Source organism: Blastocystis sp. subtype 4 (assembly GCF_000743755.1).
Source record: "Blastocystis sp. subtype 4 strain WR1 chromosome Unknown seqid_0244, whole genome shotgun sequence".
NCBI classification, from domain to species: Eukaryota; class Bigyra; order Opalinata; family Blastocystidae; genus Blastocystis; species Blastocystis sp. subtype 4.
The window spans coordinates 1-14,607 of NW_014569303.1; the positions used below are offsets into that span (position 1 = coordinate 1).

At 38.7% G+C, this 14,607-nt stretch overlaps 6 protein-coding genes across 6 annotated transcripts; 4 read left to right on the top strand and 2 right to left on the bottom strand.

Moving 5' to 3' along the window:
* Positions 1-2,321, top strand: JH06_3735 (hypothetical protein; the record flags this gene model as incomplete). The annotated part of the gene is made up of 4 exons (XM_014670663.1): positions 1-1,877; positions 1,907-2,010; positions 2,042-2,129; positions 2,159-2,321. Coding segments are annotated over 4 exons (2,232 nt in total), but the record flags the coding sequence as incomplete, so codon positions are not given.
* Positions 2,322-3,036: 715 nt separating this feature from the next.
* Positions 3,037-3,712, top strand: JH06_3736 (hypothetical protein; the record flags this gene model as incomplete). Its single annotated transcript, XM_014670664.1, has 5 exons — positions 3,037-3,093; positions 3,124-3,222; positions 3,257-3,435; positions 3,466-3,552; positions 3,583-3,712. The coding sequence occupies 5 exons, from the start codon at positions 3,037-3,039 to the stop codon at positions 3,710-3,712; spliced, it is 552 nt and encodes a 183-aa protein (XP_014526150.1).
* A 765-nt stretch (positions 3,713-4,477) lies between these two features.
* Positions 4,478-6,882, top strand: JH06_3737 (hypothetical protein; the record flags this gene model as incomplete). The annotated part of the gene is made up of 14 exons (XM_014670665.1): positions 4,478-4,516; positions 4,549-4,648; positions 4,681-4,913; positions 4,944-5,093; positions 5,123-5,295; positions 5,325-5,466; positions 5,496-5,558; positions 5,589-5,651; positions 5,682-5,926; positions 5,958-6,027; positions 6,056-6,113; positions 6,142-6,402; positions 6,434-6,745; positions 6,776-6,882. 14 exons carry the CDS (start codon positions 4,478-4,480, stop codon positions 6,880-6,882), a joined length of 2,016 nt encoding a protein of 671 aa, XP_014526151.1.
* A 1,034-nt stretch (positions 6,883-7,916) lies between these two features.
* On the top strand, positions 7,917-9,875 carry JH06_3738 (hypothetical protein; the record flags this gene model as incomplete). The annotated part of the gene is made up of 3 exons (XM_014670666.1): positions 7,917-7,944; positions 7,970-9,667; positions 9,700-9,875. 3 exons carry the CDS (start codon positions 7,917-7,919, stop codon positions 9,873-9,875), a joined length of 1,902 nt encoding a protein of 633 aa, XP_014526152.1.
* Positions 9,876-9,919: 44 nt separating this feature from the next.
* Positions 9,920-11,109, bottom strand: JH06_3739 (ABC transporter; the record flags this gene model as incomplete). Its single annotated transcript, XM_014670667.1, is given in 5 exon segments — positions 9,920-10,375; positions 10,407-10,786; positions 10,814-10,854; positions 10,874-11,041; positions 11,075-11,109. 5 exon segments carry the CDS (start codon positions 11,107-11,109, stop codon positions 9,920-9,922), a joined length of 1,080 nt encoding a protein of 359 aa, XP_014526153.1.
* A 1,329-nt stretch (positions 11,110-12,438) lies between these two features.
* On the bottom strand, positions 12,439-14,323 carry JH06_3740 (ATP-binding cassette transporter; the record flags this gene model as incomplete). Its single annotated transcript, XM_014670668.1, has 7 exons — positions 12,439-12,529; positions 12,573-12,598; positions 12,640-13,007; positions 13,039-13,330; positions 13,361-13,993; positions 14,024-14,177; positions 14,199-14,323. The coding sequence occupies 7 exons, from the start codon at positions 14,321-14,323 to the stop codon at positions 12,439-12,441; spliced, it is 1,689 nt and encodes a 562-aa protein (XP_014526154.1).
* Between the last annotated feature and the right edge of the window lie 284 nt (positions 14,324-14,607).

The window sequence follows — 14,607 nt, forward strand, 5'->3', positions numbered from 1 at the left end:
GAATATGCCAAGCGTGTGATTGAATCAACAAGAAGAGTGAATGAACTTGAAGAATCATTGAAGATAAATGAAACTGAACTGACTAAATTGAATGAGAAACTGATTGCTACTGAGAATGAGAAAGAGAATGAATTTGCTGAACTTAGTTCTTCTTTGGCACTGAAAGAGAATGAACTAACAGAAGCCATTGAATCTCGTAATGAAGCTGAAAAGAATCTGGCAGAGATGAAGGCTGAGTATGAGAAAGCAAAGAATATGACTACTGTGAGTGCCTCTTTGAGAGAGACTGAATTGACTACACAACTCACTGCAATCAAAGCTGAACTCGAGAAAGAGAAGAAGGGTCGTCAAGAATATGCTAAGCGAGCTACCAAAGAAACAGAGGATCTGAGAAGCAAATTGGAAGTAGCAGCAATGAAGGTTGCTGAAGCATCAACCAAACAAGCAACAGCGGAGAAGGAGTGTGAGGAGCTATCCATAGCCTTAGCGCTGAAGGAGAATGAAATGGAAGAATTGAAGGGAAGGCTGAATGTAGCTCAATCTGAGGCTGAGAAAGAGAGTGAAGAACTAACGGCTACTCTGGCACTCAAGGAGAATGAGGTGGAGGAACTGAAAGAGAAATTGAATGCAGCTCAGACTGAAGCAGAGAAGGAGAATGAGGAGCTGGCATCAGAGTTAGCGCTTAAGGAGGGTGAACTAGAGAAATTGAATGAGAAATTGAAGAGTATTCAAACTGAAGCTGAGAAGGAGAATGAAGAATTGGCTTCTGCATTGGCACTAAAAGAGAATGAACTCTCAGAAGCCATCGCAGCACAAAAAGAAGCTGAGAAAACACTTGAAGAGGCCAAATTACTTTCTAGAAACCTCGAAGTGGCTGTAGAAGAGGCGAAGAAGACATTAGCCATCACAGTCGCTGAGGTATCACAGTCATCTAACAGTGGTCAGCAGATCATTGCTACTCTCCAGACGGAGCTAGCAATGGCTCAGGAAGAAGCACATCAGAATGAAGTTCGTCAGACTGAGTTGACAGCGTTGAACGCAGCACTCCTTGCCAGTTTCAATGAAGTGACGACATGGAAAGAGACAGCTGAGAATGCATTGAAGAGAACGGGAGATATGGAGAAGGAAGTAAGTACACTGAAGAAGGCTCTGGAGGAAGCAGAGGCTGATAGTGAGGAATTGGCAGGACAATTGGCTATGAAGGAAGAAGAACTTGCTCAAGTGGAAGATGCCAAGAAGGAAGCGGAATTGAGTGTTGAGGAACTCACTAGTGCTCTGGCCCTGAAGGAAAGTGAGATCACTGCCGAAGCTGAAGCCAGCACCTCTTTGAGAGAGACTGAATTGACTACACAACTCACTGCAATCAAAGCTGAACTCGAGAAAGAGAAGAAGGGTCGTCAAGAATATGCTAAGCGAGCTACCAAAGAAACAGAGGATCTGAGAAGCAAATTGGAAGTAGCAGCAATGAAGGTTGCTGAAGCATCAACCAAACAAGCAACAGCGGAGAACGAGTTAGCAGCTCTAGAGAAGAAGGCAAAGGAGACAGAGCTGGGTCTCCATGCTCAGATCAATGTGTTAGAACGTAGTCAGGCTGAGTTGAGATCATTACGTGTGGACTATGCATCATTGAAGACTCGGTATGAAGAGGCTCTCACAGAGAGTGTCCAACAGAATCAGAAACTAGCAGTGATGGAGGTAAGGACGAATGATGAAGATAAAGAACAGAAACAGATTCAAATAGAACCATCTCCTCCTATTGAATCGCAAATAACTGAAAACACAACTGTGGAAGAGGAGGAGAAGAAGGAGCCACTTGCACTTGTGAAGCCAATTACACTCCATGAGCAGCTGGAGCAGCTTCTGAGTTCATTACAACAGTATTAGTAGGAGGGATATTACATTGTAGATATGAACAGTCTTCAATCTCAAGTACTCAGGCCATGTATGATCAATCCATGGCGGCAGCTGTTAGTACTGTATTGAAAATCAATCTGAGAAATATCGAACAACGTAAGAACTAATACATTGATTGAATTGATAGAGATTCGACCTGGACAATGGGTACCTGATTCTGAAGCTCCTCGATGTACGTATTGTAATGATAAGTTCACCTTTGTACGAAGAAGACAGTAGGATAGGATTGATTCATGAGAGTTAGTCATTGTCGATTCTGTGGATATGTGTTCTGCTCATCATGTTGTAATCATTATATGACTATCAGTTCGATGGGAGATGATCAGCGTTTGTGTCATGCTTGTTATCTCTTCTTCGTAAAACTACAAGAAACGCAGAAAAGAGTTGCAGGCTTGATTGAGGGTTAAGTTTAACAAACACTGTTTGTGTTACTAGAATACAATTTGATCAATCACAAAAAACAGAGCCAGCTGGAGAAACGTCCAAATTCTTCTCAGAAAACATTTCAAATGGCTCTTCTATGAGTTAACGACTGAATCTAATACAACTGCCTGGATTATCGAAATGTGGAAAATAGTGTTCATAAGGAATTGCATGTGATCCAGCAAATCGAACAGTTCCCTTTGCGAGATCAAGTTTCTATATCCATCAACTCAACTCCATAAACCATACAGCAATCAAACGATTGTATGTAGATATTATATCCATGATTTCATCGTTCTTCTTATTCACAGTTTGCTTAATCACTATTGAAGACTCATTCAACGCAGATTGTAGAGATTCAATACTTTCTACATCTAACATGCTAATATCAACTCCACCTTTGATATCTAAGAGTATTTGATTGAAGAACTCATCATTTTCGACTAATGCACTGACACTTTCACAGTGTAATATTTTCTTTTCCAAATCTGTGAGTCGTTCACTGATCTGGTTCTACAGATCACTAGCATCAGTAAAACCCCTACATGAATTGTCTTATAATTTCCGTGTTGTTTCATTGCATCGTATACAGACGACATGATGAAAACAGTCAACTCGTAAGATAATAGAATCAATTAAGAACCGCGGTTCTTCCAACATACCTTCTGTGTGTTTTCGTTGCTCATAGTGAAATAAAACATGAACTATATGACTTCTGAAATAATGGAAGAGATTAAAGCTCTTCCGGGAAATGATGTTCGTTCGTTTTGGTTGTGTTATCGGTAGCGATGTGCCGATTGTGGAGAAGAAAAACCAGTTTGGGCGTCTATATCGTATGGTTCGTTAATTTGTCTAAAGTGTTCGGGTCTTCATCGTGGTTTGGGTGTATGTCTTGATTTCTTGACGAATTATTACATAGGTTCATCTCAGTTTTGTTCGATCACTTGAATTGGATACGTGGAGTGAAAATGAGATCAAGGCAATGAAGATGGGAGGAAACAAGCAGATGATTGATTTCTTCGAGAAGCACAATATTCCAAGCGAAGTTCCAGTTTCTGTGAAGTATACAACTGAAACAGCGACTTTATATCGTTCGATGTATTGGATTTAGTTTATTTTGATCGCTAGAATAAAAGCAAAAGTTGATGGGACTGAAGTTCCCGAAGATCATCCTCTCGATGAAGACGAGCAAAACAAGACGTTGACTCTTCGCAAGTGATTAATGTTGATTTGAATAATATTCAGACGAGAATCGCAGGAGTCTTCTATCGAACAAGATCGACGTCTTCGAGAGGAAGCAGAGAAACGTCTCAATGAGAAATTTGGGAAAGAGGTGGTTTTTGAAGTCGTCACTTTATGTGAACGTAACGTATAGGGCGTATCTTCCTCTCCTATTGCTGTTAAAGATGATAGGAAGATGGATAAAAATGAAAGTGATGATAGTGATAGTGATGAAAACGAAAGCGATGAAAGTGAAGATAGTGAAGATAGTGAAGATAGTGAAGATAGTGAAGATGATAGTGAGGATAGTACTGACAGTGTTGCTAAGGAAGCTGTTGAAGCTGTTGAAGCTGTTGAAGCTGTTGAAGACATGAATGGTGATAATCGTCCTAAGGAAGATTGGAAGAAAGAATATATGAAAATGGCAACAGAAATCACAAGTGATATGGTGGGAATGGTGAAGAATTCGCAATTAAAGGAGAAGATGGGGAATGGAATGAAGAAGTTGAAACGGAAGGTAGAGGAGAATAAAAGTGCGGAAGAAAAACAGGACGTTAAGAGTGTAGCAAAGAAATCATGGTCGTGGTTAGCTTCGAAGACAAAGGGAGCATTGAGTATGACAGTGAATGCAACAAAAACATATATAAATGATATTAAGGAGGAATTCGGTCCAAAATCAAAGTAAATGTGAAATGAATATCTAATGGTTTAGAGAAGACGATGATTCGGAGTATAGTTATTATGACTCGGAGTATAGTGATGAGTCAGAGGAAGAAAAGGAAAAGAAGACAGATAATTCGAATTCGTTAGTTGGAGAATTGCCTGAAGAAGAGGATCCTAATGAGCCATAAGTTTGCGAGGTTGTTTGTTAAGTGAATCAATTTGGGGAGTACTGGAAGTCTGAATATCAGAAAGAGGGATGGAATTAACAACAAATACAGCATTGCAATTCATGAAGGTGTTCCATGAAAATGATCATTATTGATGTAGAAGTGCTTACAGAGTCCACTTGAAGAAGGGGATTATGAAAAGCTTGTAAATGTGGTTTCTTTCCTGAAAACGCAATCCTGTTTATCAGATTATGCTATATGTTGGGTTAAAGATAGATCAGTAATCCTATAGATGCAATTTTGCGGTCCATCATCGTTGCTGATGCAAACATATCCGTTATTTACAAGATTCTCACTATTTCGACATTTAACTCACGTGATTATATTGACCAGGTGATTGCCATACTTACAACCTATCATTCTGTCTTGTCATCAATAGCAGGAGGACTTGAATTGGATCCGGCATCACTACTAAAGTCATGGAATGAGGAAGTAATGTCTCAAGTGTTAGTTCAGTGTATTCCAGTACATCCTTGTCTATCCTTTTATATCTAGACTCTTTCGTCCCATCTCTCTTCTCTCTTTCAAGAGCGTATCGTTTCAAATGAGTTAAACAGTGACCTTGATGCTCGATTTCAACAGTGTTCTCACTTCTTTCCTTTCTCTGTTCTTTCTCGATTATTACGAGAATCATTGATTGACTGCGTTTCAGTTTGATATGAATTGTTATGTAGATCCAGTTCCCCGGTAGCCAAGTGAATCAAAGAATTGTGGAGACTTGGATTCGTTCAATCTTTACTGAAGATGTTGAAATACTTATTTCTGAAGTAGATTCCATATTTCGGGAATTCCAATTACATGAGTTCTTCAATACTCTTGTTACTTCTATTGCTCACTATCCTCCTCTGTATTCATATGCTTACTTCATTCCCATAGACCCACAACAGTTCCTTCTGAACTCATGAATCCAGTATCAAGTTCACTGTTAGACACATACAGTCACCAACTGAAGCAAGAGTATTTGAACAATGATGTGAACACAGAGACTATTCTCTTGTTCTATTTGAAATCTGTTCAGGTAGATTCGGACAGATTCTTTGTCCATAGATGTTGAATTCATGTCAAATACATCCTACAGTAATTACTCAATGTCTTCAGCCTATACGAGAGGTAAGGAAGAGGATTGAATATGATTCTAAGGAACTTAGAAAACGAGATGATACTATTTCGTGTTTGTTTTTAGTGATATCACGAGATATGCCTGTAAGAGAGAGGATAATGAATGAATATTAGGAATTGCTTGTAATACCTCGCAATAAGAATGAAGATAAAGAGGAGATGTGGGGAATTCAACAAATAGAGAGAGAGAATAAGAAGACAGAGGAGTTAGATTTGATGATGGAGTGTGTGAGACTCTATCCTGATCAGTTTGTACGAAAAGAAGATGAAATTCATCAAAAGACATTCTTAAAGCGAGTAGAAGAGTTCTTTGCTTCACAACTGTTGTTTCATTGTGAAGAGACTGAACAGACAGTCGTGTAGATGAGTGATAGAATGATTGATCCATAGACTGGAGAAACTACTACTGTTCCTTATCAAACGATTAGGTCGAAATCAATCTTCACATCTTCTAGTAATGGTATGATTGTTCCTTCTCTCGTCAGTAGCTTCGTGATCTTCGTATGAGTCGTCAGTTGAATCAAAGTCTTCACCAACAGTCATCATGTACACATTCAGACCTACTTTCATATAGCCACTCAATTCTATTCCTGTACCATCATCTCACGATCCTTCTGGCCTGAAATTGAAGAAGGAATGATCTCACTTCAAGAACCAGTTCTGACTGCACAGAAACGAGTGGAGAAGTACTATAAGAAGGCATTTCCTCGACGATCTTTGCAAGTTATTCCAAATCAAGGTGAAGTTGAAATCGATGTGACGGTTGGAAATGAAACTCGATCGATTGTCTGTTCCATTGTCCAATATCAAGTGTTACAAGAGTTTTGTCGAAATCGTATCGATTATTGGAATTCTTAATAGAATAGAGAGTTGTGGAATCGATGAATTGTGTTTCGATTTGTTATGTCCACGTGCCCTAATCCAATCAGCCATCACCTTTTGGATGAATCAAGGTGCGATCATTTGTGTTTCCAAATCTCCACTCAAATACCGTCGTGTCCGCTTCTTCAATGAACAAGGAATCGTATTAGATACTCAGGATGAGAATGCGATGAGTGTGTTGGAACGAATGCGAGTATATGAACGATTTGTCACGGATATCTTAAACACCTGTACTAACTTTGATATTCACCAATTACAGAGGCGCTTAACCGTATTTCTTCAAGGTGTGAATCGATGTAGGATCAAGAAATGATAATGATCGTTAGATAACCATAGTGAAGAAGAGTTACTAGTCTTAATAAAAGATATGGAAGAAAGAAATATTGTATATGAAGAAAATGGCATTTTAAAACTACGACAGTACTTTGGTTAACAAACATGTGTGTTAGAAAGAAAATAATAATCGAACTCCATTCACAACATGAGCATGGAGCTCTAATATCACATTATATGCTACAAAGGAATCAAGAACCACGGTTCTTACCTGCTTCTGAGGACATTGTACATAAGGCACTTTGACCTTGTACACAAACATTATAAACCGAACCAAATAAGCGCAGAAGTTTCAACAGAGTATCTGATCGAGTATTCGCAGGAAACCCTGTGAGATGAAGTGTCACAATGGGTAAATAGAAATGAAACAGTACTGAATGATAGAAAAGTAATAACACATACATGACATTGGACACACTAAAGGAACATCCAGAGCTACTCCTTGTTGTTCTTGTTCCGCAACCAGGATGATATCTCGGAAATGGCTCAGACCACTACCAATCGATACAGCTATATCTGGTGAATCATTACGAGCTGGAAAATGTTCAGAATATGTTCGATTGACACCCCACCAATGAGATAATGCGTCTTCTGATAAGGTTGAAAGAGCTTCAAATGAAGATTCTGTAAGAATGGCTTTGGCACACGAATCATCACCTGGAACAAGATCAACAAGTGGGAATTCTCCTGGAAACGGAAGTGGCTCATCATGAGACTCTTGATCCATATCAATATAATCTCGACTGTCGCATGGCAAGAGAAACATGGACCTTGAGTACTGTTCCAGGCAATCATCAAACAGAAATCCAAAGCAATTATCCTATGGAGTAAAATGCAAAACGAAATGAAACGAAATCAATCAGAAGACCATTATCATTAAATGTTAGCGATGACTGCATAATGTGAGAAAATGCCTTCAAATGATCAGAACCAATCAGTCCTACAGTCAGCGATAGAAACATCGAAATCAGGAATCAAAAACACTCTGACGATTCTAGAAAAGATTATTCGAGCAGATGTTAGGAAGATATAAACGTACTTAAAGAAAGATTCCATTAGAAGCAAATTCCCGTGGGAGAGAAGTAACTTAGGTACTTAGTATTATTCTTCATTCTTTTCTTGTTATCATCCTAAATGATAGGATCAGAAGTTCAGGGTAACGGTATCCAGGGTCTACTATTCTTTAGGAACCTCAGAGATAAGTGACGATATCACTTCTGTATTATATCCAACTGATTTTATTGTAATGTCGGAAGATATTCCGTCACTTGGTGGATGTCGAGAGGGAAAAGGATCAATCGTTTACAAGGCTAAGGGCCATGATGACTGGTCCGTATTTATCCTAAAGGCCATATGGGTTGATGACGTTCTTCATGGACGCTTTTCCATTCATCATAATGGTCGGGTTCTCCTCGAAGGAGAGTACAAATGGGGTAAAATATGGTTTAAAGGACGAGAATGTAATGAAATTCGCATTACGGACTCCGGTGCTTTTCCTGTTAAGATAGAGTCCAAGACTCCACAGAAGACTGGTCCTACTGTAGTCCGAACGGAAGTACCTGTATCATTGCCACCAAATGCTGTTCCAGCATCAGAAGACGTCGATGTTTCATCTCCATCCAGTCCTGCTCCAATAACAGAGGAAATTGTAGAGGAACCTGCAATAGTACATCTAGATGAATCAGATGAGGAAGTGTATGAAGATGATGTGTGGGTTCAGCCTGTAATATCGTCAGGAAGCCAACAAGAAGACAAGACTCAAAAACAAATGAAGGATCTGGTCAAATCGATTCTGTTTGGTAATAACAATGCCACTAGTTTTGCAAGCTATTCTAACGAGATATCACATCAATCCTTCTTTTTCATAACAACAGAAGGACGAGAAAGCAAGATCATGCTGATCTGTACGATGAACAAGAATCTTCCTAATGGGAACACGTATATGTATCACACGAATCCTTTGCAATTTATTGGAACCATGAAAATGAATAAAGGTCACTGCGTTCGTTTCATTCCTCCTTCCCAAATGGAAGATGGTCAACAGTGTATTCTGGATCTCACTGATGACGGTGATCGTTGGGAAGGAAGCGTTCGGAATATGATCCCTAACGGGAAAGGACAGTACTACAATGAGGATAATGTGTTAGTATTTGAAGGAGCTGTCCTTGGAGGATTAGCGAATGGAGTAGGAACAGCCTATGATCCACAGACAGGTTGTCGATCGTACTATGGAATGTGGTCTCGTGGTATGCGTCATGGTTGGGGTTCAGAATATGATCGTAGTGGATCATTTGTACGAGAAGGTGTATGGATAAAGAATGAATGGGTTTCAATGGAAAAGAATCCTCAACGAATCAAGCCAGGTCTGAGTCTTGATGATTATACCCCTCTGGTAAATGTGATGTATCTCTCAATGGATTCTTATCGTCGTCGAGTCTTGCTAGAAGTCAAAGACTATCCATTCCTTCAATACTTATTTATCAATGGAACATGTTTTGCAAATACGAATCTTCAATTAACCAATTTGCCTAATCTACGTAAACTTGTAATCACAACCATTTTTCAAAGTCGTCAGTTCAGTTATTATTACAATTGTGTCTTAGTTACATTGTGTCCGGCTTTGAAAGAAGTGTGGTTGGAGGTGAATTATGACCATGGTTGGATAATGAAAGAAGTATCTCGTAATAAGCCAACACATTGTTATGCAAATGCTATGCCACGGGAATATGAACCTAAGTTTGTAATGGAGGAGTTACAAAGAGTAATGAAATGGAAGCCATCAAAAGCATTTTCGATGAACGTGAATGAACCTGAAATAGGTGATGTAGTGTACTATCATTCAGATACAACCTATTCTTGGGATGATCTAGGTCAAAGTCAATTAAGTAAGATGTTTAGTGGAAGGATGACATGATAGAAGTGTTTAGACCATATCATTTCTATGCAGAGGCAATATGGCGTGGTACGTGGTGGGATCGTAGTCATAGTCCAATTAAGATGTATCTTCCAATCGGTGAAGGGTATCGATCTCTGGAGAAGTGTTGTAAAGTGCGTGATGAATGGTTAGGATATGTTGGTTATTATGCTGAATAGAAAGTATTTGTTTGAAATAAAGAATCTTGTACACATACATTTGGTTAACTACTTTCATGTTTACATACTCTCACAAAAACATCATTCAAAGAAGACTGACTAATACTCCATCGAATAAGAATCTTCTTATGTTGTAAATCAATCACATGTTGAAGTAATGTTTTCAAATCTACTTTGTCCTTTGAAATAGTGAAAGTGGACATATGCGAACGCTCTTCTAAGAATTCAAGATCAGGAGAAATCGTTGTTTGGACATACTCCACTACATTCGTTATGGAAGGAATTAGAAGAACTGAGAACATCAAACCACGTCCGTACTTGTTCTTCAAATGAATTTGACTTCCCAAACACTGAATACCATCACTCGTTAGAATAGCAATACGACTGCACAATGCATCAGCTTCCTCCATAGAGTGTGTTGTTAACAGAATTGTCATACTCTCTTGAATTGACTTCACAGTGTTCCAAATGGCCACTCTCGACTCCAAATCCAAGCCTGTCTATCTCTTACATCACAATGACTCCACTTACTGTTGGCTCATCAAGGAATAAGAGTAATGGTTTGCTCATTAATGCCATTCCTAGTGTCAGACGACGTTTTTGACCTCCACTTAACAAAGCAGAAGTATGCTGGAATGCATCATGCCCCAAACCCACTTTCTCTGCAATCTCCTTGGTCATATACGGAATATCCTTCTTAGACACATTATGAAGTCGAGCTACGAGTGCTAGATGTTCTTTTACTGTCAATTCATTGAAGAACGTATCAAATTGAGGTACTACTCCAATCAACTGTTTCACTTGCATTTTATCCTTGTACGTATGACCAAATATCTTAAGTTCTCCTTCATTTGCATTCAGATTTCCCGTTAAGATATTGATAAGAGTTGTCTTGCCTGCTCCATTCGGTCCTAGCAATCCAAACACTTCTCTATCACCAATAGAGAAGGATAATTCTGGGAAGACTCGTTTTGATCCTCTAGTACTCAACACAACACTGTTTGTCATACGACTTTGAGAAGAACACCTTAGAAATATTTGATACAATCAGACTTAATCCATAACGATTCTCAGGATTCTGTTTATCAAACACAGACTCAACATATTCTTGTTCCTTCACAACATCTTCCTCTTGTAGAGTCACTCCTTCCGAATACACTTGTGGACTCTCCTTATTCACACGTTGTTGATAGTACTACGAATCATTCTCTTCATTCATACTGACATGATCCATCACATTCAAAAGGTCCTCTCTCAACCATATAACCACATAGCAAATAACTATATAGACAATGGTAGATACCACAGAATAACTCAAAGCTTGAAGAATGAGAGATAATGCTTCATATCGCATCACAAGAGACTGCATCATGAAAAGTGAATAGGCTCCTCCAGGGAATATGGTCAATGGAATCAATGAATTGAGTTGGTATAGATATTGAAAAACGAGTGCAGCACCACAATTGATAATCATAGCCAGACACACTGCTAGAGTTCTAGATATGAGAGAGTATTGATAAGATACGGGGAGGAGAAGAACATTGAGAATGCTACGTAGAAAGCAGAAGAGTGGATACTTTCCCACAAGAAGAGGAGAACCAGTAATAATGAGGGAGAATATACGTTTTTAACACAATACATCACAATCATCACACTACTGATTAGGGAACCAAATTAAACGTACATAACCGTGATAATACCAAAGAATAACGTATAGAAGAGAAGGAGAGAAGTCACATATAGAGAAGAAGTGACATTATTTAAGAAGAGAAGACGAACACGATCACTTGCCTTATCATTCACAATTCTATGATTCACTACTAGCATAATAATCGTACCTATACACAACCATAATAGACATTAGAACAAATAGGAACGGAAGACAAGACAAAAACCCCAGATTTTCATTACTCAGACGGAAATTCCATGTTTTACTATCAAGTTTTGCGGCTCGAGGTTCTGGTAATCATATCAACATATCATAATACGATAGACTAACGAAGGTTCTGTTTCTGATGCCAAGAGATTAAGATAGTCGAAAAGTGTGACGAATGTAGCAGCGTACGAGGAGGAAACAGAATTCATATTCCCACTACAAATTACATCATTTCCTCAGCACTCACCGATAAATCGCAGTATTTCCACGTGTATATTCTTTATGAAAACCAAGAATCACATTCATATCGTTCTTTGAAAGCTTTTTAACTTCAACTGATACTTGTGGAACCAAATTCACATAGATTCTTTGAGCTTCATCATAGTCCTTCGCATCAATAACATAATAAGAAGAAGGTGATTGTTCCTTAGCCATTCTTAGAAGAGTTTCAGCTTTTTGAATCATGTCCTTCTTGAGATTCGTTGATGTCATTATGACGTAGTGATCTGATGTGTTTATATGCAGATTCGACAGATTATAAGGCCAATTTAATGTTATAAGAGGAATCTCTGACTCTCCTAGTAATCACTCTCCTAGTCTTTTCTCACGATCATCAATCATAAATGAGGTAATATTATACTTACCATAACGGTCAAAATACGGTACATAATCTACATATGATTCCAATTATTGACAAGGACCATTGAAATAATATTTATCATACTCATACCTATACAAAGGAGGATCATCATTATCGATACATCCGTTAGTAGGATTACTAATATCATTATTCAGTCCATTATCTCACCTTCCATCATTACATATCCGTTGTATTGGTGCAGTTACACTAATTATCACTAAAATAGCTATCCAAATGAATAAGAACACTGCAGGAAGAATGAACCGTTTCCAATCCTTCAACATTAGCTTTGCATTCAACCAATTCAGTGTCCATATGATGTTCCATTTAGATATACTTTCTGTTTCTGTCAAATCTAATGGAGTTTTGGTAGGTTCCATCTGAACTTCTGACACTGGCTGATCCAGTAAAGGCGAAGTGGATGCTGTATCTAGCTTCTCTGTCTTCAGAGGTTCACTCATGTCCAATTCATTCACCTTATCTTCTGGTTTCTTTGTTAGCGTTGTGATATTCTGTTCTTCATCAGAATCAGACGACGACGATGATGACTCCAAGCAATGCTTACAGAATACACCTTCAACCACCTGAGGCTTTCCTTTCTTCGTGTAGAGAGTCACTAGAATCTCGACTTCCTTTGCTATTCCTACCATTCTCTGCTGGATTCACGTTACACAGGACACACAATTTCACAGCCTTACGTGCTTCCTTCTCTTCTCTTTCCTGAATAATCTTATCTGCCTCTTCAATATTCCGATTCGATTCAATCACTTTCAAAAACACTTCATCCAAGTTGCTTGGACTAATCAACCATTCTTTTGTACAAGGAAGTCGGTTGATATCAAGAAGGAATCGAGGTAAGAACTTCATATCATCATGACCAACACCAACTGACAGCTGAGCTGTAGTATAGCTGATCATCTCCGTATTCACCATGTAATCCTATCCATCTATCATCTACTCAAGACCTACTCTCATCAAATCAAATACATTATCGGCCTTATATCCGTCATTCAAAAGAATATCAACCTTATAGCCTCTTCCAAAGGCCTGCTTCAATCCATAAGGAGTACCAATCGCTCTCAAACGGCCCAAAAACATGATTCCCACTTTATCTGAAAGAGCATCTGCTTCTTCCATGGAATGTGTCGTTAGAAGGATGGTGTGATCTTTCTTCAGCTCCGCCAACACATCCCACAGTTCAAATCGCGAAATAGGATCCATTCCAGAGGTCGGCTCATCGAAGACAAGGAGTTTTCGATCTCCCAAACAAGCTAATGCAACAGAAAGCTTTCGTTTCATTCCTCCTGAAAACGTGGTAGCATTGGCATCAATAAACTTTTCCAATTTGAACAGTTTCAACAGTCTGTCACATTCAGCCTTGATGGTGTTATTACTCAGTCCTTTGAACAGACCCATCACTATAAACATCTGACGTGGAGTGAACTGAGGCCAGAAATAATCAAACTGATTACAAACACCACAGGATTCCTGAATACCAAGGGGATCAATGACTGCTGAGGTACCATCCACATAGATGTCTCCATATGTGGGCTGGTACACTCCTGTTAGCATAGAAACAGTTGTAGTCTTTCCACATCCATTCTATCCATCACTTCACACTCATATCCATACGGGTCCCAACAATGTGAAGATCTGATTGGGCATGATCTCAAGATGAAGTTCTTTCACTGCAGTACAACTCTGAAAGAGTTTGGTTGTGAATGAAAAGATCACACTGTTATTGGTAGCACTATCAACTCGATCCTTATCACGGTTGTCAATTCCTCTTCACATCATTACCTCATACCTGTTATACTGAACTGTGACAGTTTTCCCCATATGCCAGAATGAATAGGTAAAAGGGAAGCAACACTTCAGTTTGCACATGGATTTATAAGCAAAATACCAACAATAGAAGTACAAAATGAACATGGATACAATCGATAATTCAATCAATACAATAAGTCTATATCTCAGAGAAGAGATAGGATCATACGAAATACTGATAGGATGTATCTTCACATATATAACGTCATACCAACTAAAGGAATTGGGATAAGATGATATAAACTCTATTACTCCACCACTTATACTACAATGAACAATACAATTTAAACTCACCATGAAAACCAATATGAAGGATTGGGAATGGTGAAGATGATATCAGTAAGTTGCATAGGAAGATGAACATACAATAGAGTCGAGGAAATCTGAAT